This window comes from Neltuma alba, unplaced genomic scaffold (genome assembly GCF_004799145.2).
Source record: "Neltuma alba isolate B1F8T4 unplaced genomic scaffold, ASM479914v2 tig00010685_pilon, whole genome shotgun sequence".
Taxonomy (NCBI): domain Eukaryota; kingdom Viridiplantae; phylum Streptophyta; class Magnoliopsida; order Fabales; family Fabaceae; genus Neltuma; species Neltuma alba.
Window position 1 is genome coordinate 93,750 of NW_021635525.1, and position 27,812 is coordinate 121,561.

At 35.7% G+C, this 27,812-nt stretch overlaps 5 protein-coding genes across 5 annotated transcripts; 2 read left to right on the forward strand and 3 right to left on the reverse strand.

Annotated features, from left to right (window-relative positions):
* On the reverse strand, window positions 1-6,592 carry LOC114758309 (AUGMIN subunit 7). Its single transcript, XM_028947352.1, has 7 exons — window positions 5,973-6,592; window positions 5,643-5,734; window positions 5,409-5,534; window positions 3,774-3,864; window positions 3,175-3,282; window positions 1,276-1,374; window positions 1-545 (listed from the first exon to the last, which is right to left on the reverse strand). Exons 1-7 carry the CDS (start codon window positions 6,252-6,254, stop codon window positions 351-353), a joined length of 993 nt encoding a protein of 330 aa, XP_028803185.1. The 5' UTR covers window positions 6,255-6,592; the 3' UTR covers window positions 1-350.
* Window positions 6,593-11,455: 4,863 nt separating this feature from the next.
* Window positions 11,456-14,842, reverse strand: LOC114758311 (polygalacturonase-like). Its single transcript, XM_028947353.1, has 4 exons — window positions 14,378-14,842; window positions 12,803-13,092; window positions 12,224-12,452; window positions 11,456-11,674 (listed from the first exon to the last, which is right to left on the reverse strand). Exons 1-4 carry the CDS (start codon window positions 14,840-14,842, stop codon window positions 11,456-11,458), a joined length of 1,203 nt encoding a protein of 400 aa, XP_028803186.1.
* A 3,531-nt stretch (window positions 14,843-18,373) lies between these two features.
* LOC114758312 (uncharacterized) lies at window positions 18,374-22,739 on the forward strand. Its single transcript, XM_028947354.1, has 6 exons — window positions 18,374-19,240; window positions 21,360-21,560; window positions 21,641-22,254; window positions 22,345-22,426; window positions 22,505-22,561; window positions 22,668-22,739. Exons 1-6 carry the CDS (start codon window positions 18,386-18,388, stop codon window positions 22,737-22,739), a joined length of 1,881 nt encoding a protein of 626 aa, XP_028803187.1. The 5' UTR covers window positions 18,374-18,385.
* On the forward strand, window positions 22,635-23,571 carry LOC114758320 (uncharacterized). Its single transcript, XM_028947359.1, has 3 exons — window positions 22,635-22,912; window positions 23,101-23,210; window positions 23,300-23,571. Exons 1-3 carry the CDS (start codon window positions 22,739-22,741, stop codon window positions 23,514-23,516), a joined length of 501 nt encoding a protein of 166 aa, XP_028803192.1. The 5' UTR covers window positions 22,635-22,738; the 3' UTR covers window positions 23,517-23,571.
* A 958-nt stretch (window positions 23,572-24,529) lies between these two features.
* LOC114758314 (uncharacterized) lies at window positions 24,530-26,807 on the reverse strand. Its single transcript, XM_028947355.1, has 2 exons — window positions 26,568-26,807; window positions 24,530-26,447 (listed from the first exon to the last, which is right to left on the reverse strand). Exons 1-2 carry the CDS (start codon window positions 26,777-26,779, stop codon window positions 24,530-24,532), a joined length of 2,130 nt encoding a protein of 709 aa, XP_028803188.1. The 5' UTR covers window positions 26,780-26,807.
* Window positions 26,808-27,812: the final 1,005 nt, after the last annotated feature.

Sequence of the window (27,812 nt, forward strand, 5' to 3'; positions counted from 1 at the left end):
TTTCATGTCAACTTTTTCTTTTAAATTATGGTCAATCAAGAATTTTCAAACAACGGTATTTTGTTCCAAGCGAGTAGTACAAACGGAGAGTTAACAGTAATAGTAGTTCCTGCTGAGTAGTATCAAGCTTTGAGCATTCAAGCATGGAATAATCAACATATATAACTTGTCAAACAACAAATTTATACTTGGGCCCTACTATGCACAATAGTGACTAAAGAATTGCTTGCCATTTTCTTAAGACAATGAGTGCAGCCAACTGAATCAATTTACCATATCATATATCAAAACATTCCGAAGTTGAATCTCACTTCCAGGCTGCTTGATCATTCATATCTCGAACTGTTTCATCACATATTCATCTTTCCTCCGCGTTCACGATCAATGGAAGCTGAGAGAATTCCAAGATCCCGATTTAAGACTGTTAATGCAGATTCACATTCAGATATTATTCTTGTAACAGAAGAAGGCTCTCCGGTTGTCTCAGAAGATCCAACAGCAAGAGCAGCGTGAGAGTCTCTAAGATTCCTCAGGCTACCCAGAAACTGTGAAGAACAGAAAGTGAAAAAACATAAGACTCGACATCGTTTATGAGGAAAAGATAGCATCAGAAGTAGACGGTGAGAAAGATCGTTGGAATGGAAACCTTCAATAATTGGACCCTGCCAAAGTAGGTAGTATCTGTTCACGTGATACCAAGTATTCAAGAGGTCAATTCTTCCCTCACCTGGTAAACCTTCTTGGTTGGAAGCCAAGTCAGCAAGTGTAACCTACTGCCACTGTGTTGACTAGACCACCCAACATTGCCTATCTACGTTCATTATTTACGCCATATGGCAGCTATATCCAAAACTGCAACTTTTTCTTTTCTTTTGGGGAAAAAGAACATTTACAAATGGTTATGAGATATCTACTGGTGTTGTATAGTATACAACGCATACTCTTTCCCCACTTTGAAGTGTTGATGTTCCATACAATATTCTCAACATTTACAAGGAAGGAGGAGGAATACATATTATAATACTTAGCGCCCCCCCCCCCCCCCACCAAAGAAAAACAAAAATGTATACCCAATTCTTGACTTTGAAAATTCTTAATAAACTCTAAGGAATAAATAGCTTAATTAAAAGGTTCTCCTTTTTGTGGATATACAAGTAACTATCATTAAATAGATCATACAGGATTTTCTCAAGCATCACTTTGGATCCAATAAGAGCATTCCAGGATTTATTAGAACAAGCTTCTTAACCAAACTTTAGGAAGTTTGCTTCTTACCTTCAAAAGCATTTTATAGGCCTCCAGTAAACGATTGGCAGCTGGTCCAAACCCATGTAGTTGGGGTACCTCCATCATGTGTGTCCAGGGACGAATTTCCTTAATAAAAAAAACAAAGAAAGAATATTCTATCAGCTTAGGCAGCTCCAAATTTGATGCATTTAGAATTGCAATTATTAGACAATCATGAAGACATAAGTTTTGGGTGTTCTCATAGCAATAGATAATTAACTATTCAAGCTAACACCCAAGAACAATTTGCAATGAGCACAAGAGATGATAAGGGTTGACAATGATTCTAAAAGGACAGAAGTTGAATTTTGCCCATGATCAAAGATTTAATAGTTAAAGCTGGTATGGCAGATTCAAAGTCAGTGCAGAATCCTATGGCATCAAGGGTCTGATTAAGGAAGAATGGAGAACATTCTCTTGAAGATCCATCATTCTATCGATTGATTGTAGGGGGAGTACAATATGCTACTATCACAACCTAGTTAGCATTCCTCGCGAGTAAGTACGTCAGTTTATGCATAATCCTCAACAGGAGCATTGGGCAGCTGTTCAAAGGATTTTGAAATGCTTAAGTGGAGAACTTAAGCATGGGCTGGTAATCTGGATATTAGATATGAGAATCAGGCCATTAATGTGGATGACTGATGGGTACCTAAGTGGGATAAGGAACCCTACACCAAAAGCTAATTGTTGAGGTGAGAGAACCAACCCACTTGATTACCCCATTGAGTATCCCATTCTACTCAATGTGGGACTTGGGATCCCACATTACCAAGTCCCCATCAATGACAAAGACCATAAGTGACTATCCTGCATTTCTGGGTTATAATTTAGTCTCATGTTCCTCTCCAAAAAAAAAAAAAAATCACTGGTCTCTAATCTAGCACAGAAAGGGAATTACAAAGTTTAGCCAATTGTTTGTCAGAAGTTGTCTGGATAGATCCTCTATAGCATGAATTATGCATTAATGTGCCTTGCACGATACCTGTGGTTCATTGTGACAATCTTTGTACTGTGCCGTTATCTTCCAATCCAGTATTACACATGAGGAGCAAACATATTGAGTTAGTTTGGAACTTGTTTGGGAAAAGTCATTGACAAGGGAGTAGTGCATGAGCCAGCACAAGAATAGATTGCCGACAACAGCCAGACTAAAGCTGTTAACTATAGCAGCTTTGCTCGGTTCTGGACAAGGCTCAGTGTTTTAGAGTTACCTTAAGATCGTGTTTCAGAATGGGGCTCAAGTTGAAGGGGTGAATCAGTGAATTTAGCAGCAGTTTGTTGTGTCACCCTCAGTATATAATTGAGGGAAGATATTGGGAAATGTATTAAAGGAAGTCAGTAGTTAGCCATTATGTTATTGGTGGTCCGTTAGAGACGTTATGATTATATACTCTTGAGTTAGTTAGCCAAAGAGTCTACGAATATGAGACATATAGAGCATGATATCTTTGAGTTTCTCTCATAGTCATCACGTTCTTTCTTATTGTTATCTGACTAATATATATCTGAAATTCCAGCATCATAACTCCGGATATCTTGTCAAATAATGAACAAAAATTAATTACAGGATTTAACCAATATGACCAGATCGTGCTGCTAGGTTATCTCTTAGCCTCAATGATATATCATCCTTATGGATTCTATGATGGAGCTATTTTAGTATGGTACATAAGACACTCTGAGGGGCTAGATATAAGCATATTATCATCCCCTTGGCCAATTGGACCAAAACTTTATAATTCTTAAGTGATGACGGTTCACTACATTGCCACAACTGCTTTCTCAAATATAATGCACGATAAGATTATTTGGCTAGGTTTCAAAGAAAGCAGATAAAAAAAAAAAAATTTGTATGCATCACAAATAATAGACCGGCTGGCAAACCTTTGTGTAAATCATATTGAAAGTTCTCGCAGTTTCCAGGAAAGATTCCAAATGTGCCCGCAGTTTGGCTTCCACCTCAGTATACTCCTCGTCTGGATTGTAAGCATGCTGCACACATTGTAAACCGCAATTACATCAAAATAAGCAAACTGAGATCACAAGTTTCCTCATTTACTGTTTGACAAGTGGGAATGAAAAAAATTCGGCTTTAAAACTATTTCAAATGGAGAATTGGAGATGAATAACAAAATGCAACTAAGTAACATAGACTTCAGCAATAAAGAAACTACAGAGAACTTTGTCATTAATTCAACACAAAGTTGTTCTGTAATTTTAAATTTGTAATAGTTTTACTTTTTACCTTTAAAATCTCAGATAGAAATGTCAATTTTCATAGGACCAACAGCAGGGAAAGAAGAGGACGCAGTTCAATAGACATTTGATATTTAATAAAGTCTTGTTTCAGCCCTGGTCATTTACATTGGGAGGATAACCCTTTCCTGCTCACTTTTATCTTTCCTCTTCTTATTTTAATATATTTCTTAAACAAAGAAAATGACAAAGAAGACAGCATGGGGATTAATAACTTAGTAATAAACCTTTGATGCCAAATCATCAACTTTCTGCTGAAGATTCAACAGGATTTTCGATTGTTCAGAAAGCTTTGCCTCCAGCTCAGAAACATCTGGCCTGCAAATGAACTTCGATTAAAGAAGCAGAATTATTTACTAAATCCCATGAGACAAGATGTCGGACGACATATACAAGTTGAATTCTCTTCATCCAAGGAACATTCAATTTCAAGTGAATTTACATCAATTAATGAGTAGAAGTGTTAGAAGCACTTTTTATTTAAAAATAAATAAATATGACAAGGAGATAAAATGTTCTTTAAAAAAGGAAAAAGTGGACCAACTGAATCTCCATAAATGTTAACATCATTCTCAAGGGTTTTATCCATGTGATGCTTAAATTTATTAAGTTCACATGCGGCTTTAATAACTACAAGGATACAACGAACCTCAAAAAGGAAGAAAGTTTGATTTCCATGCAGCGGCTTCATTACAATTTTGTGCATCAAAATTTGAATTTTACAAATGAATTTTATGCCAAGTTTATTAATGAATTTCGTTCATGGTTGCATGGAATTTTAATCGTATGATCTGTTTGCTATATGTTTATACTAATGCAATTTCTGCTATTAAAAGCATCTCTTTATGGAACACAAGTCACTGAATAAATAATTCTAAACGTATGCAGAGTCATAAGAGCACTAGATGAACACCTCTAGATGGACATTTTCTTTTTTTTTTTTTTGGGGGGGGGGGGGTTTGGGGAGTATCATAGTAAAATTTAGGTGGTATGCGATACAGCATCTGTTGTTAGATTTAACCATCCTCCCAGTCCCAGAAAAACTGTGATGATGATAAAAGGAATCTACAGAAAATATAGAATTTGAAAGCTGGGGAGAAACAGAAGGGACTGAACCAAAATATAATGAAAAACTCAATGGTGATATCTATGAACTCAAGACTGCCAGTATAAAAAAGACTCTAAACCTCTATTTACACTAGTACTTATAAACCTTTCTCTAAGTGCACCACAGCCAACTATTTCCTCAACCTACAAAACTTCCCTCAGATCTGAATAGCTCCTAAGAAGAGTGACTCTTTATCCATAAGTCCCAAATTCTTAACACCTCTCGACAAAATTCGACAAAACAGAGCTTGTTTGTTTATAATTGCAACATATCAACAAATTATTTTAGCAGCACTTGTGACATTACAGGAACTTAAGATATATGCTTTAAACAAAGGAAAATATAAGAAGAACAGGTCAAGATATTTAAATATCTTATCTGATACAATCAGTGTAAAAATGATGCCACCAGTACTGTTGAAAATATGCAGAGAACATGTCAAGAATTTGTGTATATTGTGGTCTGCAACAGTATTATCTAATACTTCGTGTGGTCCTCCATATAGCAACAACTATTTATGCACCACAGCTCGTCCCAATTTAGCTTGTCAACAAGGAAGTAGGATTACTAGCACGCTAAACATTTTGGACACCACATCGAATGTTTGATAGAATCTAAAAATATGAATATAGTTGGCCTATCAGATAGAATTCCATACCCGTCATTACTATGACATAAAAGACATGTTGCTATGGGATAATCATAGAATGCAAAGGCGAGATCAATAGGAAGAAAAGGAGATAAAAATATTTACAATGGATAGATGGATTGAATCTGAACATCAGCAGGAAACAATTTGCATTCTTCAGAAAAAATCTGAGCTTGCTTTTCCGCAATGCAGTCTATCAATTGAATGTCCTTTGCCACTTGGTCATCCACACTACAAAATCAGAATGCAAAGAAATATTATATCAGTTCCATGTGGCCAAATGGCAGAAAAAGTAGGTAGCATTAACCAGTAACCGTAAGTAATAAGACAGCGCACAACCTCCATTCAGGAGTATCAGCATAAATGCTAGCCTCAACTAGATCAACAATAAGTCGAAGCATTTCAGTCCGGTCTTCATAACTTCCACGTCCCTGTTATACATATGCCAGCTTTCAGGATAGTCGCAACTCCCCAGAAATAAGTATTAGTATGATGCGTAGTTACATAGTGAATTAAACTTGACTTGAAATTGGAATTAGCCATGTTCACTATTTCATAGCATTAAAAAGAGTTGTACGAATGCATCTAAAGGCGCCATAAACCGCAAAATTTGCAGGAGGTGGCAATGCACAAAGTAAATTAACAATACAGTATAAGAAAATGACTAACTTGAATGGCTTCTGTATCTATGGTAGTCGTGATACCCAAAAACTTAGCAATCTCGGCCAAATACTGAATGCGAGCAGTCTCATCGTCACGAACCAGAACATCCCCTTGTAAGTTTTGCTGAGAGAAGGGCGACTTATCACCTAACAGCCGGAAGAAGAGCCACTCCAACAAGGCATAACGCTCCATCCCAGCAAAAAGGAGGGACTGAGCAGGGGCATTGGCTCTTGGATAATTCAGCATCGCCAATTTCTTCTGCACCTCTTCCATTTGCCTGGCGGCCATTTTCCCTCCTAATTCTTTAAATTTGTGTTTCAATTCACTCCTACCACTCCACTCCCGTTTGATGATTATCACTCGAAAGGAACAGGAATACAGAACTTACGCTCAGAATTCCCGCCACTCGCCATCGTCGCCCCTCATCTTCCCCCTTCGTGGCAGTCTAAGATAATGAGCTTCGTTTGCGATCAGATCGCGAGTCGTGAGCCTCGTCCTCCCCAACTTTCCGGCCGTTTGAGCGAGATCTTGTTGCTAATTGGTGACCGGATCTGTGTTATTGTCTGCTTTCTTTACATTTATTGAACGGGATGGAAGGGGACTGGGAGGGAAAGAAAGAGGACTGACGAGGGAGTACGATGATCCGTGGACTGCATTTCCGATGAAGATGAAACATCCAAATAAGAATGGTGAGGGCGTAAGAGGGCTTATAACATAACACCCTTCTTCTTGCGGTAATTTTGATTCTAAATATAAAACTTATTTATCATATTATCAATTTTTTTTAAATTTATCAATATAGATACTCCCTCAACTATAATCAAGTAGGAGAGAAAAGAAGAGGTATTAAGAAAAATGATTATGGCATTTTAAGAAAAACATGTCATATTTTTTATAATTAACTAACTTACCTAACTTTCTTAATCTGATCAAATTAGTTAAATGGGTTTTATATTAAGGATTGAAGGAATACCAAAGACTTACAAAATATGTCTTATATTTATACTTAGGACCTAAGTAATATTAGACTCCGATTTTAAATATAACATCATTATACTAATATGTATAAAAATAAGAGTCTTATATTTAAGATCGAAAGAGTAATATATTGCTATATTTTTTATTATAGGTTTTAAATAATTAATTCACAGATAATAAAAAATTAATTAAAATAAGTTAAAAATAATAAGTAAATCAGAAATATACTATTATTTTTAAATATGTCTTTATAATAAATGACAAAAAAAGATTAAAAAATACAAAAAAAAGTGATAAAAAAATAGTTAAATGCAACATTAAAAAATATACATTAAATATTAAGACAAGTTCAAATTAAAACTTATAAAATAAATCACATTTATTTTCAAATGTGAAGCTTATAGTAATTGGGATTGTAGGGAATATTATTTATTATTTATCCTACTAATGACATGATAGTTATTATAAATGTTGCAATTAGAAGATTATAATAATTTCTCTGTTTCTCTTTTTTAAAAATAATTCAGAGTATCTTCAAGTTATTTTAGGCTTGATCTAATCTTTACTAAGTTAAGAATGTTAAGGTTAAAACCATTCTAACAAATACACTTCTCGAAATTTGAACTTGTGTTCTTCTTCTTACAAAGTGAAACTGCTTACCATCTCAAACCAATAGCTTGTTGGTCAATTTATGTTTTTATAGGGAAAAAATAATTTCTTTGTTTCTATATTTTTCTAAGTTTTATTATTATAAGATAATTATACTAAACTATAATACTCCTCCAATTCCTAATATAAGACTTAATTATTAAATTGATTTTGGTCCTAAATATAAGACATATTTCTTATATTTATCAGTTTTTTTCTAAATTACCCCTATGAATACCCTATCAACCATAATCAAGTAGAAAAGTGAGGGAAGATATTAAGAAAGATAATTATGGTATTTTAGGAAAAACATATCATATTTTTTATAATTGACTAACCTCCTTAATCTAATCAAATTAGTTAAATAGGTTTTATATTAAGGATTAAAGGATTATTATTTTCAATTTTCAATATAAAAGTTAGTTGACTAATTTGGATAACTTAAAAAAATTAATAAAGTTGGTTATTTGTTATAAATATATATTATTTTTCTTAAAATACTTTTATTAATCATGTGTATTAGTTAAAACTATCATTTGATAAAATATTTAACATGTACAACTATTACAAATACTACCTTGAGGAAAATAGATAAAGACATGACGAAATATGTTGAGATCTTATATTCAAAACTAAATTGAATATCACACTAATTTTTATATTAAATACCAAAAATAGTATACAAGAATATGGATCAAAGTTATGACTATCTCACGGTCCCTTGTCTTTTCCTCTGTGGAGATCCTAGTGCCTCAATGTATGTGACGAACTGAAAATGACCTTTATACCTATGGTTATGACAATAAACAAAAAATAAACCGAACCAACCAATTCACAGTTCAACCGAAAAATCAGTGGTTTGGTTTAGGTATTGAATCGATATCAAACTGGTCACATTGGTAAAAACCAATGATGCATCGGTTTGAAAGATTATATTACTATCGGTTATATTTTTTTATTCAACTCCTAATATCTCATTCACTATATATTTGAATGAATTTAAGTGATAATTTTGGTATTAATGATTATAAATTTTAGTTATTGATGAATCGTAAAGATCAAAATTCCCAATATCGTTATGCTTTGTTATTGTTACAATCAAACTAATATTATATTGTCTTGTATTTTGTTATTAGTGATTGTTAATCTTATTGTATTCTGTTATTTTTAATTAAATTATATTATTTTAATATAACCGGTCTTGTTAATGGCAGTTTCACCCAAGAGGAGGATGAATTAAGTGATATATAAAAATTTAACTTAATAAAATAAATGATCAAATAGAACAGTGGAAATGAGTTAAGAAAGATTTCACCGAAGAAGAATCATACAAGAGTTTATATTGGTTCAATCTCAACCACTTGACCTACGTCCAGTCCTCAAAATGCCTATGAGATTTTCACTAAATCCTCAAGATTAAAGGGGTTCTTGGTGCCTCAGTATAATAACTGAGTCAATCTCAATCACTCTCCTTCACTACCCGCAAGGTTACAACCCCTCAAGAGTTCACATACTTGAGTGACTTGCAAAATTGAGTAAAAGGAATTACAAACTCTCTCACAGAGTATATATAATGAACATTGATGCTTAGGAACAAAAAATAGAGTATTGAATGCGAGAGTTAATTTTTATAAATGGTAACTTTGTGTATTCAATACTCCATTCAATACTCTTTGCGCCATTTATAGTTAGAGACTCGGTTTTCCATTAGACATAAGAGCTTGTAGCTGTTGGAAGATCATTTGCGTATGTTCCGCAATTATAATAGTTATTCGTAATAAATGCTTCTGACATAGTAGGTTAAACCTATAAGATAACTGTTGCGCTTCATAATCTGCAGAGGTTTCTTTACACAAGTATAAGTTTTCTTCTTCAATGGATATGAATAAATAACAGAACAAGTATTGATTCTAGGAAATAATATAGGATATGACAATCATAAGATTAAATGATCAATATTCAAAGAATCAAGAGAATCAATATGATTGATCTCTTGATCGATAAGGTCATCAATCAATAGAAAGAAATAGACTTAACAGATACAGTCATTTATTAAATTTATTATGGATCAGCCATTTATAGGATATGTGATCGATAAATGATGAAACATAACAAAGTAGTCAAGAAAATACTTCTGATTTCTATGCAAGGCTTATACTTTTAAAGTTGTATGTCTTCGTTACTTATCAAAAAAGAATAATTTGACTATTGAAGGCTAAGAAAAGTTTGAAGATAAAATGAAAAAATATATATTTTTTGAAAGAACATTGTGAAGAATTTTTGAAGAGATGAATGGGTGCATTAATCGAATAGATGATTGATAATCACTTGATCAAACAGCTCATCGACAATCTAAGTTATTGTGGAAAAGCATTTTTAAACACAATGATATGAAACTTGATCGATCAAGGTGTGATCGAACAGGTGATCCGAAAACAATTCTAAATGACTTGGACAAATATTGCAGAAGAACATGTTGATGATCAATGAAAAAATAATCGATTACGTGATCAATCATTGTCAATGAAAAGCTAGAATTAGAATAAATCAGAGAAGAGCTTGATTGAATAGATTATGGATTAATAAGATAAGTTTTGTAAAACAATGTTAGAGCAAGTCATCGATACAACATGTGAGTGAAAGAAACTTACCAATTATCTGAGTCATTATTGATTACCCCTTGATCAATAAGGTGATCGATTATCCTTATGTTATTAGTGAGGAAGTTAAATCTTTTTTTTCTGACAGCTTATTGATCATTCAATTATCCATCAGGTGATCGATAATTTCCTAAAAGACCTTATATTCAACCAGTTCTACCAATGATCGAATAGGTGATCGATTAACTTATTTATCTAGCAAGGTTTCTAGCACAGTGAATTATCTAACACGTGACGATAAAACTTAACAGTAGATGGACACATCATGCATTGACAATTATTTGATGCATGTTCAATTAACTAGTGATCGAACACTTGATCGATGAAAATATCAGTTTATGCAAACAAACTTAAATGCTCATTTTGTTATCATCAAAACCTTAAATCTAACAGGTTTGACCCCAATCTGATCAACTAATCCTTAAACTACTATCTCAACTAATTTAGTGTCTGATCCAGTTTTTGGTTTATTGGATTATGGTGTGGATTATAGCTAGTTAGCCTCATCACCATACCCAAGCCCATCATCTGAATAATGGCCGAGCAAGTTCCTCAAGCATCTATCCAAGTCAACTTTGTGATTTTAGGATTTAATCTTATTCAAAACTTGTGAATAATTTTCCCAAGCTAATCAATTTGTTTGCAATTTCAAGATTTAATATCTTTTTTTTTTTAGAAATCTGAATTGTGTTGTTGTTTGGATCAAAAATAAAAAAAGAGGTAATTCTTTTTTTACTAGAAAGAAAAAAGAGGCAAGTTGGTAGGCCAACTCGTCAACATGTCAGTTTATTTCTGATGAGTTTAGGCCGGTGAAATGTCAAATTGTTTCGAGGGAAGTTAGACTGCTCGCAACCTATGGGATGAAAGAAAATTAAAACAAGATAATAAGTACCTAAAGATTTTTGTAACATATATTATTATTTCTTTTAATAGAGTGAACTTTCATCACCAATTTTGCAAGGCCAGGCTCCACCATAGCCCCATATGAGCTACAATATAAACGCCACAGACTCCAGCAATAAACTTCCTAGCTAGCTAATAGCTATATCTCTTCTTCCTCCATCAATCAACTACACCATAGAAAATTCTTCATGGATCTATCGGTTGCAACAAATACACTTAATAACTCAGATCTTTTTTTTCCTTTTCTCTCAGCATCGAGCATTTGATAGCAAATATAGATGGATAGGGTTCGAATTAATATTATAAGCAACTTTCTGGTTGAACTGAACCCTGTGAGGTGCCTCCAGCATTCTGACATGAAGCTTGAGCGATTTGATTGTTGTAAGTGAGCTTCACATCCTCCAATCTAATTCCGCTGCATGGATTCTTGGAACTACAATCAAACTTCACAGCAACTTCTGTGGCTGATGTTCCATGAATGTCTTGGTATGTCACATCACTTATTTTCACCCCAGATGCCTGCTTTCATTTGTTTCATATGACCAAATTAATGCCATAATTAAAAGCATATTAACCATATAACTTTTAAGTACCAAGTCTTGTGTAAACAAAAATACTAAAGGGTTTGTTTCTTTTTCTGTAAGAAAAATATTAGTGTCATCTTTGTTAGATAGCTTGTGTGCGAGAAGTTCAACATGCATAATGGCACTAGATTTTAAAAAAAAAGAGGACGCAAAAAATTCTGTAATATTTTTAAAAAATACAAATGTGAGTATTTGTTATATTAAACTGAATACTCCCATTAACAATATTTTTTTTAATAATAAACGATAAAATATTTTAACTCCTGACAGTGCTTCGAATAGAATTACTTTCAATAAGAAGATACCTATGCCTACAAAAAAGATAAAATATTTTGTACTAAAATTTTCATTAAAATTTTTTAGTAATAATATTCCTCTTATTTGGAACTCTCTAGCAATTATCATAATAAAAGAAATATTCACGGTGCAGAAATAGATGGGCCTAATTTGAAAAGCATTATGATCAAAGGGCCCAAAAGCTCACCTGATGAGGGCAGCCGTGGTCATCTGGGCAGTAATGTTGGTCAATGACAATGGGGTTTTTCACGTCAACCATAACGGCATGTTGAAAAATGACGTTTCTCACAAAAGCTGAGCTTGGCTTTCCCCACGTCTTTATTCTCACGCCGTTTTGAGTACCCGCAAATTTAACCGTTTTCACCGTTACATTTTGCACGCCATCTTCATTCTCGTCCTTCCCTAAACTTCCAATGCTGCCAATTAAATAAATAAACAATTAATTAATGCCCTCAATTATTATCATCATCATTATCAAATTATTAATGCATGGGTGGAAAGTCATAATTGAAATTGAAATTTATAAAAAAAAGCAAATGATAAAATTTTATTATTTTTACTGAATTTTTTCCCAAAAAAAAAAAACTCATGGTGACCATCTCCTCCTATTTTTCTCTTGGTAAATGTGCTTGATTTTATTAGAGCTTTTCACAATAGCTTTCAGCCTTTTTTAAGATTTAATATTTATGAATTTCTTTGAAAAAAATGAATTAAAAGATCTTTTTATTAAGATTTCATATTTTTCTGGTGATGAAATTGAAAATACCTTATTCCATGGCCAGGGCCGCATGCAATGTTTTCAACCCATAAGTTAGTGGTGCCAGGGCCGATCGATATGCAATCGTCACCGGTTCGAATGTTGGAGTTGAGTATGGTGACATCATCTGACCCTCCTATGTGAATGCCATCAGTGTTAGGGCTGTCTTCAGGGGCAGTCACCTTCACACCTTGCATTTTGACGTGTTGGCATTGATGGATGACTATGTGAAACATTTGGCTATTGAGTGAGGTCAAACCGATGACCATGATATTCCTAGAGTTGGTAAATTTTAAGCTCTACATATATACAAACATAGCAAAAATTAAAACAAGCATAGTATAAAAAAAGAATTAAACATGAAAAAGCAATAAAAATGGCAAAAAAATTAATCGCTTTAGAGTTTTGTGATTTTTCAACATATTTACCATCACAGAATCTTGAGAAAATATAGATAATTATTGGTTTTAACTTTTCAGCCTTAATTAATATGTCAATCTCCTCCAATAGTGTATTGAATTAAGAGAAAGAGAGGTATTCAAGTCATAATGCTATTTTAGTATAATTTTATTAAATTTTACTATAATTTAGGTTATATAGCATTTCGAAATGACCATTTTTTTTTTTAAAGAAAGAAGCAATTGAATAAATATATTATTACTTTTATTCATGATAAATGAAGAATACTTAATTAGTGGAATGTGAAAGAACAAAAACGGATGTCCGAATTAATTAACCGACAAAGCAAGTTGTGAATTATTATTATTATTATATATACTGCATCCTACAATTAATATTATTATTAAGGTTTGACCATTGAGATTCTTACTTGTTTTAGTCTTAAAAGAAATCCCGCGATATGTGTTCTTCATAAATTAATAATTGACCATATGTCTTGGAAATGAAATAAATTCTGCCAAAGTCTACGTGGGCTCCTTGAGCCCCGGCGCAGCAGTTTCCAGTTTCCCAGAAAACCAACTTACCCGATTCAACTTTCTCGAGATTTTTTTTGTTTTGCCAACTCCTAAGAAAATTAATTGATGATTAGAGAAAATCTATAATAGTATAACCACACCACACTAATATCACTTCTAGCAGCTGCAAATTTTACTGCTATACTTCATATAGTAACATTTTTTGGGTGGCAAAAAACATATAGTAACATTTTTTTAATTTTATATATTAGAAATTATAATTTAATATTTTTGGATCCAAAATTTGATATTGTATCCCATATCATTAGTACCGATAATTAAGGGCCAAATATGTGCATGTCCTAATTCATTGTCAGTGAGTTCCCACCCAAAATTATTTTCAAAATTTTACAATTAATTTAATTAATCTGTCAAAATCTGGATTAGTTTTAAGCACATGCTATTAGCTTTTTATGTCAAATGTAGTAAAAACAAAGTCAGCTAATGGGCAATTCGTCATATATATCTGTAATTTAGAGAAATCTGGATTTCCACTTCTAAGAGAGAGTGCTGTCATTTAATTAGTTGAATTGAATTCAATATATTTAATTAATAAAATTAATAAGAATAAAAATAAACCTAAAAGATTCAAAGCTTTCTATAACCATACCGTGGCTCCGGAAGGGCAATTTCCGCCGGAGTTCTTGCAAGCCCACAAAGCAGTGCCTTGGCCATCAAGCAGGCCGCCGCGAACTGAAACTCCATCAACATTATCAAACACGATCCAGTTGTCGTCATTTCCGGTGACATGGTAGTGGGACGGAGCCACCAAGGTGCCGTCGATAGTTATAGAGATAGCCTTATTATTACATTCGCCACTGAAGGCAGTTTTTCCGAGCAAAAACCTCCCGGCTGGCACGTAAATGGTGGCCAATTCGGCCGAGTCGCAAGCTTTCTGCCATGCACTGAGGAACGCCTTGGTGCAATCGGTTTTGCCGTCGGGCTTGGCTCCGAAACTGAGCACATTGTAGTTGCCGACTTTAGAGGCGGCAGAGTTGAAGGAAGAAGACGAGAGGATGAAGAGGACTATGAGAATTGATTGAAGAAGAAGGGAATGGGAAAATGAGATCGTCATTTTCTGAAATTTCAGTTTCAGAACTGAAATTTGAGATAGAGAGAGAGAAGGAAGAAGGTGTGTGTTAGTGGAAAAGAAGGTGGTGATGGGGAAGTTAGAGCGGTTTGTGGGGTTATTTATATACTACGTCCACAGGTAATCATAGGGCAAAATTCAATTTGAAAAATATAAAATATAGAAATATCGTTCTACGAACATTAATTAGGACATAAACGAATATAAAATATACAGATTTAACAATGACTTTAGGTTTAGTGTTAACTCAGGTTGGTTAACCTGATTTGTACTCCCTTTGGTTCTATATTTATTTTTTGGCCACCTCTGGTTCTGTATATAAGTAAGTGAATTTTTAATTTGAAGGGATGTGACGTGTCGTTATTTATACGATACACTAGTAATTTGTTTAAAACATTTGGTATTATTTTTATTTTTATTAATTACTGATTATTCTTATTAATTATTCATACTCACTTACTTTATCTTTATAAATAAGATTTTCTTTAAAAAAAAAATAAGTTAGATTTTTTTACATATATATTTACTGTTTTTAACTAATTTTAATTAATTTTTTAACATATGATTAAGGTTGAATTTGTTCCTGAAGCTTTCACTTAGAAGTGCATGGCACTTATAAGTTTTTAGAAGCAAAATTGCTGTGAAAATTTAAAATCGTAACAATTTTGCTTCCTAATATTACAAAAACTAAAATTGTAATAATGACGGGTAATATTTTTAATGATAACAAGCATACTTGCAATGTATTTCAAAATTTTTGAAACAAATTTGTATATAAAAAAATTTTAGATATCTAGTATTTTTGAGTGAAAACTTTGGTAGCAAAATTGCAACTTAATCCTTATATCTTATAAAAATCAAATCTCCGTTGGAAAAGATATCCACATTTAGTGCCTGACAGTGCTTCAGAATTGCTTCTAATAATAAGAGGATAATCATAATTGTACCTAAAAAAAGATAAGAAAGTACTCCTCCGGTCCTTAATATAAGACTCATTTAACTAATTTGATTAGATTAAGGAAGTTAGGTAAATTAGTTAATCATAAAAAAAGTGACACATTTTTCCTAAAACACCATAATCATCTTTCTTAATACCTCATTCTCCCTCTTCTACTTGATTATGGTTGATAGAGTATCCATAGGGGTAATTTAGAGAAAATTAATAAATATGAGAAATGGGTCTTATATTTAGGACCAAAACCAACTCAAGAATTGGGTCCTATATTAAGTACATGAGGAGTATCTTCTTAAAGATTTTTCTATCCTTACTTTTTGAGATACTGCAATTTTTCTTTGAAGAGACTAATAATTTTCGGAACTAATTAAAAAATAAAACGTAGAGAAGAATGTAACGGAAGCGAAAAAGCTGCTCCGAACTGTGGAGTTGGAAGTGTCATCTAACTTCAAAATGAAGAGTGCGGCTTCCATGTGCTGCTCAAATATTTAATTATTTTCAAGGTCCGGGTAATTATACAAGTATTAAAGATTAAATCACAATTTTTTTTATTTCCAGTTATACAAAATAACATTTTAAACTAGGGGGTTGAGTTTAGTAAGAAGGGTTAATCTCTAATAACATGACAAATAAAAATTCAAATTTCTGCTAAAAAAATGTGTCATATCTAGTGTTTGAGAGTAACTCGAATACAATTGTTTTCATTATAGGGAGACACGTGCATAGAAAAAAAAAAACCTTTTAAATTGAACAATGCTGAATTTATTTTTTTAAAAAAATCTGTTTATTATTCTTTTTTGTGAGATACTCATATTATTATTTACCAATAGTCGAGACTAATTGTTTTCTTAATACTAAATCAAATGGCATACTCTTTTCAATCAAATTTGCTTCGATTGATCTATTATTATATTAAGGGAGAATCCTAATTAAATTCGGCTTTAAATGTCAAAATTAAATTAAGGCTTGCATTTTTAACAAATTTGAATTAGGCCAAAACGTCTTATTATGAGTTTTTGAATGTTGTTAAAAGACTAAAAATACTCTTTTACAATTTAAAATAATATTATTTTGAAAAGAAAAAAAATTAAGCCATCAAACTTGACATTATATAGTATTTATTTATTAAAAAAATTTTACATACAGAAAAAAATTTGAGAATACTAAGAGCAAAAAATTGACAATGTGTAATATAATATTTTATAGGGAAAATTACTGTAGAGTCCCAAAGAAGACAATTTACTACCAGAAGGTCCCATGAAATCAGAAAATGTATATGAGGTCCCAAGGGACCTTATAGCAAAAAATTTGAAACTTGCAATTACTTTCTTGCCCTTTTGATTAGAGAAAGTAACCGAAGCACACTCAAAATCGTTTCGGTTTTCATCTTCGAGAAATCGGCCGCGTGCTCACACTCCGTCGCCCGCTCACACTCCGCCGCCGTGTCGTTGGTGCTTTATCCTTGTGTGCTCCGACAGGTTCAATCTCCAGCGAGGTCTGTTAGTTTCTGGTTGGTACATTGTCGGTCGCTGCTCCGCATTCGGTCACTCTCTGGTCCGACGCCTTCAATCCCCTGCGCGGTCCATCGGTCTCGGGTCTGCACGCCGTCAGTCTGTCGTCTGCAGTCCGTCGGTCTCTCGTCCGCCCGCCGTCGCCGTCTTCTCCGACGCATTGAACGGTTTCAATCTCCAGCACGGTCCGGCCGACTCTGCTCAGCACTCCATCCCTCTCTGGTCCGCACTCGGTTGCCGTCTGCTCCGACGCCGTGAACTCTCTGGTACAGTCCGATGGTCTCTCTACTAACGCCTCAATCTCTAGACAACTAGTCTCTCTCGGTTAGAATATTTGACAATTTCAAGCTTCTTGGTCATATTTTGAAAAATGTTTGGTTTGGAATGTTTGAACATTTGAATTGTTGATTGTTCGTAAAAGCTGCTCGATGACCTGAAGTGGTTTGGAATGTTCGGTTGTTTCGTGTGTTTATATATGGAACCAGTGATAACCGTGACTTGTATTTTCACTGTGATATTAGAAATGTGAAGTATGTTGATATTACAATGATCTGACATGCGAATCAAAGTTAGGGGCAAAAGTTGGGGCTGGTTGGTACTAAGTTATATTAGAGATCAGTTTGAAGAACACTGGTTAAAATTGTCAAAAATTTGATTTGGTAGAGCTTTTTAAATGCAGCAATCAGTTATTGTTAATATTGCTGAATTAAAAGGGAGAACTTTATGTAATTGATTTGTTCGGCAATAAAATAATAAAGGTTTTGTTTGGCTTTTTATGGTGGGCTCCATGGTGGAATGTTAATTTGGCCATAAGGTCAGAAAGGGAATTGCTTGTTGGATATAGCACCTATTGGCTCTATACTATAACCAATGAAGGGAAATTCATTCTGGTGGATTGATTTGTGATCCATATTATTTACTGCCGTTCATTGCTTTCTGTCATCCAAAGGGATATATTTTGATTTTGTTGATTAGTGAATAATTTGGTGGTGTTGAAGATACTTACTATTTTAAAATATATGTTGATGACAGTATTTTTTTTCCTTTTTGCAGTCGAACAAAATGACTAAAAAGAGTAAGAGTAAAGATGGACAAAGGGCTAGGAATTTCTCCGGATACATATTATTCACTGAAGAGTTTTATGAGCAGAACAAGAAGAAGTTTAAGTCTTTTGAAGAGGGCACTAACTCTGTGAAAAAGGCTTGGGGGAACTTAACAGAAGAGGAGAAAGAACAATATGGTGAAAGGGCTAAAGAAATGAGAGTCCCACCAAAAGGGAAGAATTATATTGTTCCCTTTCACACACGCTGTGCTCCGGGACAATTTATGGAAGTCTGCAAGCAATTAAAGAAAAGTAAAGATAAGATGGAAAGACTGAAAAGAATTGGTTTTGATAAATTGGTTGACATATGCTGCTCACAGATCTATAGAGATTTTTGTGGTGAATTGATCCGTGTGTTTGACCCTGTAAGTAGGCAAATTTCAATTCGAGGGAAGACGCATTTAGTGGGGCCCGAAGATGTAAATGAATTGATGGGTCTACCATTTAAGGGGGAAGATATTAAAATAAATGTGGAGAATGAAGATGAAACGTTCAAGAAATTAAGGAGTGACTACGGGAAAGTGCCATACAAAACAATAGGAACATGGTTGATTGAAGGAAAAGAGGAAGAAAAGTTTGAATTCCTTTTTGTTATGTATGCACTAGGAGTCCTCTTGTGTCCTGGCTCTAGTGTATGGGTGAGTGATAAAGTGTTGAAAGTCATGGTGGTGACAAAGGATAGTTTAGGACACTATGATTGGAGCAGCTTAGTTTTGAAAGAATTCTGCAACTCAATTGCAGAGTTCAAGAAAGGAAAGAAGAAAGGAAAAGCTGATGGGACGAAAAATGTGGGAGGTTGCATGTACTTCCTAATGGTAAGTGTGGGTATGATTCATTTACTTTGATGTTAGTTTATTGTCAATGTGCTGTGTAGGTTGTGATTGGTTGCTCTGTATGTTGTTATTTACTACTCTGTTGTCAATTGGAGAAATGTACGCTGTCAACTGCTTATGTATAGGTTGTGATTTGCTGGTGTCAAGGTTGTTATAGTACTGTGTGCAGGTTGTTAATGGATTGTGTTGGTTTGTCACCTGGTTATGTATAGGTTGTAATTGCCTTCTGTTCGTGTTGTCATTCGGTTTATCGTGGGTTGTCAATGGCTGCTGTGCATGTTGTGAATGACACAAATGTAGGTTGTGATTAGCTGATGTGTAGGTTGTGACTGTATGGTGTGCATGTTGTCATTTGGTTTAGCGTGGGTTGTTAGTGGCTGCTACTCAGGTCAATGGCCTGTGTTGGTTTGTCACCTGGTTATGTATAGGTTGTAATTGCAGTCTGTTTGTGTTGTCATTCTGGTGAGTATGGGTTGTCACTGGATGCTGTACATGTTGTGAATGGCGCAAATGTATGTTGTGACAGGCTTATGTGTAGGTTGTGATTGGACACTGTGTATGTTGTTATTTACTACTCTATGTCGTCAGTTGGAGAAATGTACGCTGTGAACTGGTTATGTATATGTTGTGAGTGGATGGTGTGGAGGTTGTTATTGACCTGTGTGCAGGTTGTCATTGGGCTGTGTTGGTTTGTCACCTGGTTATGTATAGGTTGTAATTGCAGTCTGTTCGTGTTGTCATTCTGTTGAGTATGGGTTGTCACTGGATGCTGTACATGTTGTGAATGGCGCAAATGTATGTTGTGACAGGGTTATGTGTAGGTTGTGATTGGTCACTGTGTATGTTGTTATTTACTACTCTATGTCGTCAGTTGGAGAAATGTACGCTGTGAACTGGTTATGGATATGTTGTGACTGGCTGGTGTGGAGGTTGTTATTTCCTGTGTGCAGGTTGTCATTAGGATGTGTTGGTTTGTCACCTGGTTATGTATAGGTTGTAATTGCAGTCTGTTCGTGTTGTCATTCTGTTGAGTATGGGTTGTCACTGGATGCTGTACATGTTGTGAATGGCGCAAATGTATGTTGTGACAGGCTTATGTGTAGGTTGTGATTGGTCACTGTGTATGTTGTTATTTAAATGTACGCTATGAACTGGTTATGTATATGTTGTGAGTGGATGGTGTGGAGGTTGTTATTGACCTGTGTGCAGGTTGTCATTGGGCTGTGTTGGTTTGTCACCTGGTTATGTATAGGTTGTAATTGCAGTCTGTTGGTGTTGTCATTCTGTTGAGTATGGGTTGTCACTGGATGCTGTACATGTTGTGAATGGCGCAAATGTATGTTGTGACAGGGTTATGTGTAGGTTGTGATTGGTCACTGTGTATGTTGTTATTTACTACTCTATGTCGTCAGTTGGAGAAATGTACGCTGTGAACTGGTTATGGATATGTTGTGACTGGCTGGTGTGGAGGTTGTTATTTTCCTGTGTTCAGGTTGTCATTAGGATGTGTTGGTTTGTCACCTGGTTATGTATAGGTTGTAATTGCAGTCTGTTCGTGTTGTCATTCTGTTGAGTATGGGTTGTCACTGGATGCTGTACATGTTGTGAATGGCGCAAATGTATGTTGTGACAGGCTTATGTGTAGGTTGTGATTGGTCACTGTGTATGTTGTTATTTACTACTCTATGTCGTCAGTTGGAGAAATGTACGCTGTGAACTGGTTATGTATATGTTGTGACTGGATGGTGTGGAGGTTGTTATTGACCTGTGTGCAGGTTGTCATTGGGCTGTGTTGGTTTGTCACCTGGTTATGTATAGGTTGTAATTGCAGTCTGTTCGTGTTGTCATTCTGTTGAGTATGGGTTGTCACTGGATGCTGTACATGTTGTGAATGGCGCAAATGTATGTTGTGATAGGTTATGTGTAGGTTGTGATTGGTCACTGTGTATGTTGTTATTGGGCAGTGTGTAGGTTGTGATTGGTCACTGTGTATGTTGTTATTGGGCAGTGTGTAGGTTGTGATTTTCCGCTGTTTATGTTGTCAGTGGCCTGTTTGGATGATGTTGTTGTATATCTAAGTTATCATTAACTTCACATGCAGATTTATTGCCTACAACACTTTCCTCTCGGAAAAGAAAAGGCGGCAAAAAATGAAAATGCCATTACTTATTGGGATGAGGAAAAAGTGAAGGCAAGAGTGAAATCAGAAAAGAATAGCGACAGAGGCATACTGCATGGCGTTCCGAGTGTCGGTGGGGCTTCAACAAGTGCATCCAACACAGGAATAAAGCTAACCCACCCTGTAAGTAAATCATGTGAAGCTTATTTTGGTGCTGTGTAGAATTTGGAGTAATGATAACTTTCATTACTGTTGTTTTGCAGGAAATCAAGAGAACGTATGAAAGGTTGATGACCATGGTTGAAGGGTTGGTGTCGACAATTGGAGAAGAGTTGGTTTCCCTGCAGTTGAGGTTGACGGATGAGATTGACAAGGAAGATGTGGTGGAAGCAGTAAGTAGCGAAGATGACAAAGAGAAGGCAACTGAAGATGAAGAAACCGGTGAAGAAGGTAAAGGAAGCCCAAAAGATTCAATTCTGTCACAAGAGGAACAACAGAGTGAACCAGAAGGAGATGATAAAGAAGAGGGCAAAAGTGCTTCGCGTGAAGAAGAGAGTCAATCTCAACCTGAGGAGAAAGGAGAAGGGAGTCACTCTGGATCAGAGGATGATGGAGAAGAAAAAACACAAGACAAGTCTAGTGATGCAGCAGCAGAAGAGGATAAGGGTGTAGGCGATGAAATGGAGGAAAAGGATGAAATGGACCAGCAAGCACAAGGGCAAATGGATGTAAGAAGATCAACACGGGTGAGAAGCCGTGCAATCAAATCTCCCTGGTTAGAGGAGGTGAAAAAAGGCCGTGGCAAGAGAAAAGCTGACGAGAAAGAGGAATTATTCCAGATGTGCACGAGAAGATGTGATCAAGATGAAGGTGCCAAGTAAGTGTTGGGACTGATTGTAATTGGGACAACTGATTGACAACAATTTTACACATACAACCCTTGTGCTCATTGTTCCTTTTGCTGCAGGTACATTGTAGAGATGTATGGGTACTTCTTGACACGTGCTGAGCTTTGCTGCCTACAAGACAGGAAATGGATGAACGACAGGGTAAGACAGTTGTTTATATAGATAGAGAACTGCGAATGTCATTATGATCATGACTAACTGTTTGTATGTGTGATATAGTTCATGTCTATGGTGGCGAGAACCTTGGTGGGAGATGAAAAAGAGAACCACGGTCGTGTCAGTAGGCACATTTTTTCACCCGAGTTAATGCAAACAATGGCCGCTAATCCTCTTAGGTGGAGCCTGGAAAAACATGAACATGAAATCTTACCGGAGCACATAGGATATAACATTGGAGACTGTGACTTCATATTTGGCCCCACCCTTTTCAATTACCATTGGTTCTGTTACGTGATGGATGTAAGAACCATGCGTTTCTATGCCCTTGACTCGTTGGTGGACAATTTGACGATGTTGAGATTACAAAGAGAGGAAGAAGAAGCAATGAAAACAGGGAAGAAACCACAAAGGAAGCAAGGGAAGAAGAGAGGACAGATAGATCCTAAGCAATTCATGGCGAGAGGGATTGTATGCACAACTTTACATTCATTCTATAACTTGTTAATGCGTTATGGTTGCTTGTCTGCTTAACTGTCCTGGTTGTTAATGCCTGCTGATTACTTGTCATTGGCTACAGCGAAGGTTGTTAATGCTTCCTGATAACTTGTCATTCACAACTGTCAAACTTGTTTCTTCTGTTTGTCCCTTTTTTGCAGAGAGATTGTTTCTGCCAAGTGCTTCGTGTGCTGAAGCCATCACTGTTTGCGGAGGAGGACAAGATTGACGAGGAAGTCACATGGGCAAAAGTTCATGTGCAATCTGACACGTGAGTTATTTTTCAGCACAACAAGTACTTGTGTCTCAACTTTTGGGAGCTAATGTTCATTCACTAAAGTACTTGTTTTTCCTTTGTAGGGACTCTTGTGGGGTGCATGTGTTGAGCTGGTTACAAACATGGGACGGCACTGAGTATGGTGATGACGGCTACACAATGCCTAAGTACTCCCCTGAAGAAATCCATGACTTGAAGGTTGGATGCTTGTGGTGGCTCGTGACTCATCGGAACAACCTGCATGGCGATGAAGTGCTGTCTTTGCTGCGAGGAAACCCCCAAAGCAAGAGGAAGAAATAAATGACAAGCATATATTGTATTTACATTTATTTATTTGACAGCATAGTGACATCTGAACGTCAAGTTCACATTTTATTCTTTTCTTTGAGCATGTATGAATCCTGGATGTTAAGATATGTTAATGTGTTTTGATATCCTTTACTGGTTATCAAGTTTTTGTAAAGGCATTCATGTGTTTTCATCATGGCCACAAATGCAGACTGAATAAGACTGGATAAACAAATGGTAACCACGGTGACATGATAGGCATATATCAGAGTCCTCTCTGCCACATCTGTTTACAACCTCAACAGGGGTTGTTCACAACCTCAAAAGGGATTGTTGACAACCCGAACAGAATTGGTTAACAACTCACTCGGGGTATAACACAGCTGTTAACTTAATTATATTATGAGCACATATAACGACCTTAATAGCAAAAATTGGGAGCATTTTAAAGTCATTAACAGCTTTAAAAGAACCAAATCATATTACAGCAGATTTTTATTCCAGCAATTCATTTACAACCTCAACAGGGATTGTTGACAACCCGAACAGAATTGGTTAACAACCTTCGCATTGCCCCTGACAACTGACGCTGGGGATACCACAACCTCCACATGAGATCTAATTCTAACCAAATCATATCATATTATGACTTTAACACAGCTCGAATGTCTTAAGAAATCACTGAACACTGGAAGTAGGAGAAATTGTCACTTTATATCAGTAACATAATTGAGACTGCTAATGACAACCTGCATGGCGTCTGATAACAAGTCCATTACAACCTATTCACCAGTACATCAAAAATACAGAAATGATGTTATATCAGATTACAACCAGGTGTCATTTACCACTTGATATATATATGTACAACATAACTACACCAAATTTACAACCTATTCAAAAAAGCATACGTGTTGCATGTGTGGATAATGACGGACAACTTGAGGTGTAGGTTATGACATTTACAAAAAAAATGCTGTCACAAGCATTCACAAAACGAAATATCAACAAGCCACCAGCAAAGCTCAACTTGGATTGGGGTTCTGGCAAGTCTTCACAGTGTGGCCTGGCTCATGGCATCTTCCACAGTGGTAAAGTTTTTTACTTTGAAATTGAGATTCAATCCTTCTTTTCTTTGGCCTCCCTGAGGGTCTTTTAGTGATTGGTGGCTGTAAAAATGTTCCCGTCATCATCTGCGTAACGGTGAGAGCTTCGGGACGAGGACAATCATGTGTCGCAATTGGCCTCATACTACTTGCATATATCTTCTCTTGGGCTGACAGCTTATAGCAATCATCTACAAATTCATAAACACTACCATGAAGTAGCTTTATCGCTGCACAGGCATGAGCACAAGGTACTCCGCTCATTTGCCATGCTAAACAAGTGCATTTCTGAGCTGTGAGATCAACAGTGACACAAATTATTCCAGTAGGAGATGTAGTATCAACTTGAACTCGGTTATCTCCATAATATACAGTATGCATATTCTCCGCTCTTGCTACTTTTTCTTGCAACTTGGACTCAATATTTGGCCCAACGCCATTTGTCCAATTTTCCATTGCCATTTTGCTTGCAACCATCTTCTTGGCTAATTTCTCCATATGCTCATGTATGAGAACTGACACATTGTGCTTCCTCTCCTTCAAAATCCAGGCATTAAACGACTCCGCAACATTAGTGGTGATGTTATCCCATCGCTTAAACGGGAATTTGCTTAAAGCCCACCGATCTACATCTCCTTGAGTGTCAACCCAATCAGCCAATTGTGGACAGAATGATCTAAGTTTCCCCATTGCAGCAACATATTCATCCTCAATCCTTGCATAGGCGATTCCATCCAGCATTTTCAATGCAACGTCCTTTGAAGTACCTGAAACTCGTCCCCTGCCTCGGTTAATTTTTAAATAATGTGCACTAAAATTTTCTTTCACATGCCTATAACAAAAAGCATGTCTCTCGCCACCAAATATTGTTCGCACAGCACCTATAATGGCATTATTCCGATCTGAAACTATCGTTGTCTCCACTGATCTTGTGATGTCTTTGATGTTCTGGAGAAACCAAGCCCAATCATCATATGTCTCCCCACTAACTATAGCATATGCTAATGGAAATAGTTCATTGTCTGCATCATATGCATTAGCTGAAATCAATGTCCCCCTGTAAGGACCACTTAGATGACAGCCGTCTATATAAAGTATATGTCGACACCCTTCTAAAAATCCATTAATTGAGCATCCATAAGCAATGAACACCCTCTGAAATCTGTTACTATCCAACCCTTCCCATCGAGCACTTGTGTTTGGATCAGTTTCAATGAGCCTTTCACAAATCCAGGGAATCGCCATGTATGAATCCTGTGCACGACCATGTATTTCCCTCAATGCTCTTTCTCTACCCCTGTATGCTTGACTATAATTCAGTCGCACCCCATATTCTCTATACAGATCTCTTCTAAGTTCATTAGCATTCTTGTCTATATTACACCTCAAAGAATCTATCATGATTGATGATGTTAAGTTTGACCCTCTAGAGTGAGATACAACCAAGCTGTCCTGTGCATAATGCACATGCTCACTTCTTAAGGTTCTAATTATTAACAACTCAGAATCTTGTCTTTGTCCCATTGAGTATGCACCCATATACCACGGGCATCCCTCCGCCATACACTTCACAATGATCTTTTGTTGATTGTTCTTCACAAACTTGTATGAAAACTTCACAGCAATACTGTACCTATACAGTGCTTGCCTAAGAGCCACTGCATTAGGAAAAATCTGTCCTTCTCCGATAACCAAACCCTTCCACTTTGTTGAATTCATTTCCGGAATTGGGGTTGGCATCATTTCTGAACCACATGGCAACAATAGTGGGTCTTCACTAACCACATTAGGTGGAGACATGGACAATGTATCTGAACCTCCGAACAAGTCTTCCATCCTACATAACAGAACAGGTCAAGGGGTCGTTAATGACAACCTTCGATCACTATAATAACAACTTATGCACAACAGTTGACAATAGCTAATATTACTTCGAAATTTAAATAACACAACTTACACATGTTGCTCTTCTATTACAACATCCCTTGTTAGTTGTGAATTTTGATCTCCATTTTCTCCTATATATACATGACCACTGTCGCCATTGAAGTTAATCAAATGTTCTACTCCTTCATCATCTACAAGGTCCACAAATGTACACTCATCAAAGGTTACTGTGAATTTCATAACCATTCCATTACTTTCTTTTCCCACAATTGATGCCACCATTGTTCTAAATTCTCCATATGATGTCCCTTCTTTATCATTCTTGTTCTCACACCACCTCCAACATACTGCGTTTCACCTTCTACACCATTAATAAATTGTCCTCCTATATGGAGGTAGCAAAACAATTGCTTTGCACTGGAAGTTGCCATCCTGGATATCAACCTGCCACAATCACTTGTTAATAACAAGTCATACAGTTATGTTAACAACCTTCGATGTACCCATTAACAACACATTTAACCATCGCATTTGAGGGGTTACAATAATAAATATCTGTCATTTTCCACTCATTTCCATCAGCAACACAGCATCATTGCCCGAAAAACAGAGCATCATTCACCGAAAAACAGAGCATTGCTTTCTAACCATAGCCACACATAGTAAAACCACACCTAACATGATTAAAACCACATATGACTAAAATGAGCCTCCCTTGATATTTCTAGAGAGCTGAATCACATGCTTAATACCAACGTATAAACACCCAATCAACTTTTCAGACCAGCATTAAAGCTGCGACTGGTTGTTAATAACAAGTCATACAGTTATGTTAACAACCTTCGATGTACCCATTAACAACACATTTAACCATCGCATTTGAGGGGTTACAATAATAAATATCTGTTATTTTCCACTCATCTTCATCAGCAACACAGCATCAGTGACCGAAAAACAGAGCCTCATTCACCGAAAAACAGAGCATTGCTTTCTAACCCTAGCCACACATAGTAAAACCACACCTAACATGATTAAAACCACATATGACTAAAATGAGCCTCCCTTAATATTTCTAGTGAGTTGAATCACATCTTTAATACCCACATATCAACACACAATCAACTTTTCAGACCAACATTAAACTTGACACTGGTTGTGTACAGAAGAAGAGAAATGTTGTTAATGATGAGACGTACCAAGAAGATGAAGAAATAATGTCGCTTGCCTGCGATGGAGTACCAGTGCATAACTCCCTTCTTTCTTTCAGAAGCTTCTCTTCCTTGTGCATGCATGACAAACAACCGCACTAAATGAA

Coding starts and splice junctions, on each gene's coding strand:
- LOC114758309 (XM_028947352.1), bottom strand. CDS start 6,254: ATGGCCGCCAGGCAAATGGAAGAGGTGCAGAAGAAATTGGCGATGCTG. Junction 5,735..5,972: donor TAGATACAGAAGCCATTCAA/GTTAGTCATTTT, acceptor TATGTATAACAG/GGACGTGGAAGTTATGAAGA. Junction 1,375..3,174: donor TCAATATGATTTACACAAAG/GTTTGCCAGCCG, acceptor TTTTTTATTAAG/GAAATTCGTCCCTGGACACA.
- LOC114758311 (XM_028947353.1), bottom strand. CDS start 14,842: ATGACGATCTCATTTTCCCATTCCCTTCTTCTTCAATCAATTCTCATA. Junction 13,093..14,377: donor ATTGCCCTTCCGGAGCCACG/GTATGGTTATAG, acceptor GTATATATGTAG/AGCTTAAAATTTACCAACTC. Junction 12,453..12,802: donor GGCCCTGGCCATGGAATAAG/GTATTTTCAATT, acceptor TTTAATTGGCAG/CATTGGAAGTTTAGGGAAGG.
- LOC114758312 (XM_028947354.1), top strand. CDS start 18,386: ATGACTAAAAAGAGTAAGAGTAAAGATGGACAAAGGGCTAGGAATTTC. Junction 22,255..22,344: donor GATCAAGATGAAGGTGCCAA/GTAAGTGTTGGG, acceptor CTTTTGCTGCAG/GTACATTGTAGAGATGTATG. Junction 22,427..22,504: donor GGAAATGGATGAACGACAGG/GTAAGACAGTTG, acceptor TGTGTGATATAG/TTCATGTCTATGGTGGCGAG.
- LOC114758320 (XM_028947359.1), top strand. CDS start 22,739: ATGGATGTAAGAACCATGCGTTTCTATGCCCTTGACTCGTTGGTGGAC. Junction 22,913..23,100: donor AATTCATGGCGAGAGGGATT/GTATGCACAACT, acceptor CCTTTTTTGCAG/AGAGATTGTTTCTGCCAAGT. Junction 23,211..23,299: donor GTTCATGTGCAATCTGACAC/GTGAGTTATTTT, acceptor TTTCCTTTGTAG/GGACTCTTGTGGGGTGCATG.
- LOC114758314 (XM_028947355.1), bottom strand. CDS start 26,779: ATGGTGGCATCAATTGTGGGAAAAGAAAGTAATGGAATGGTTATGAAA. Junction 26,448..26,567: donor GTAATAGAAGAGCAACATGT/GTAAGTTGTGTT, acceptor TCTGTTATGTAG/GATGGAAGACTTGTTCGGAG.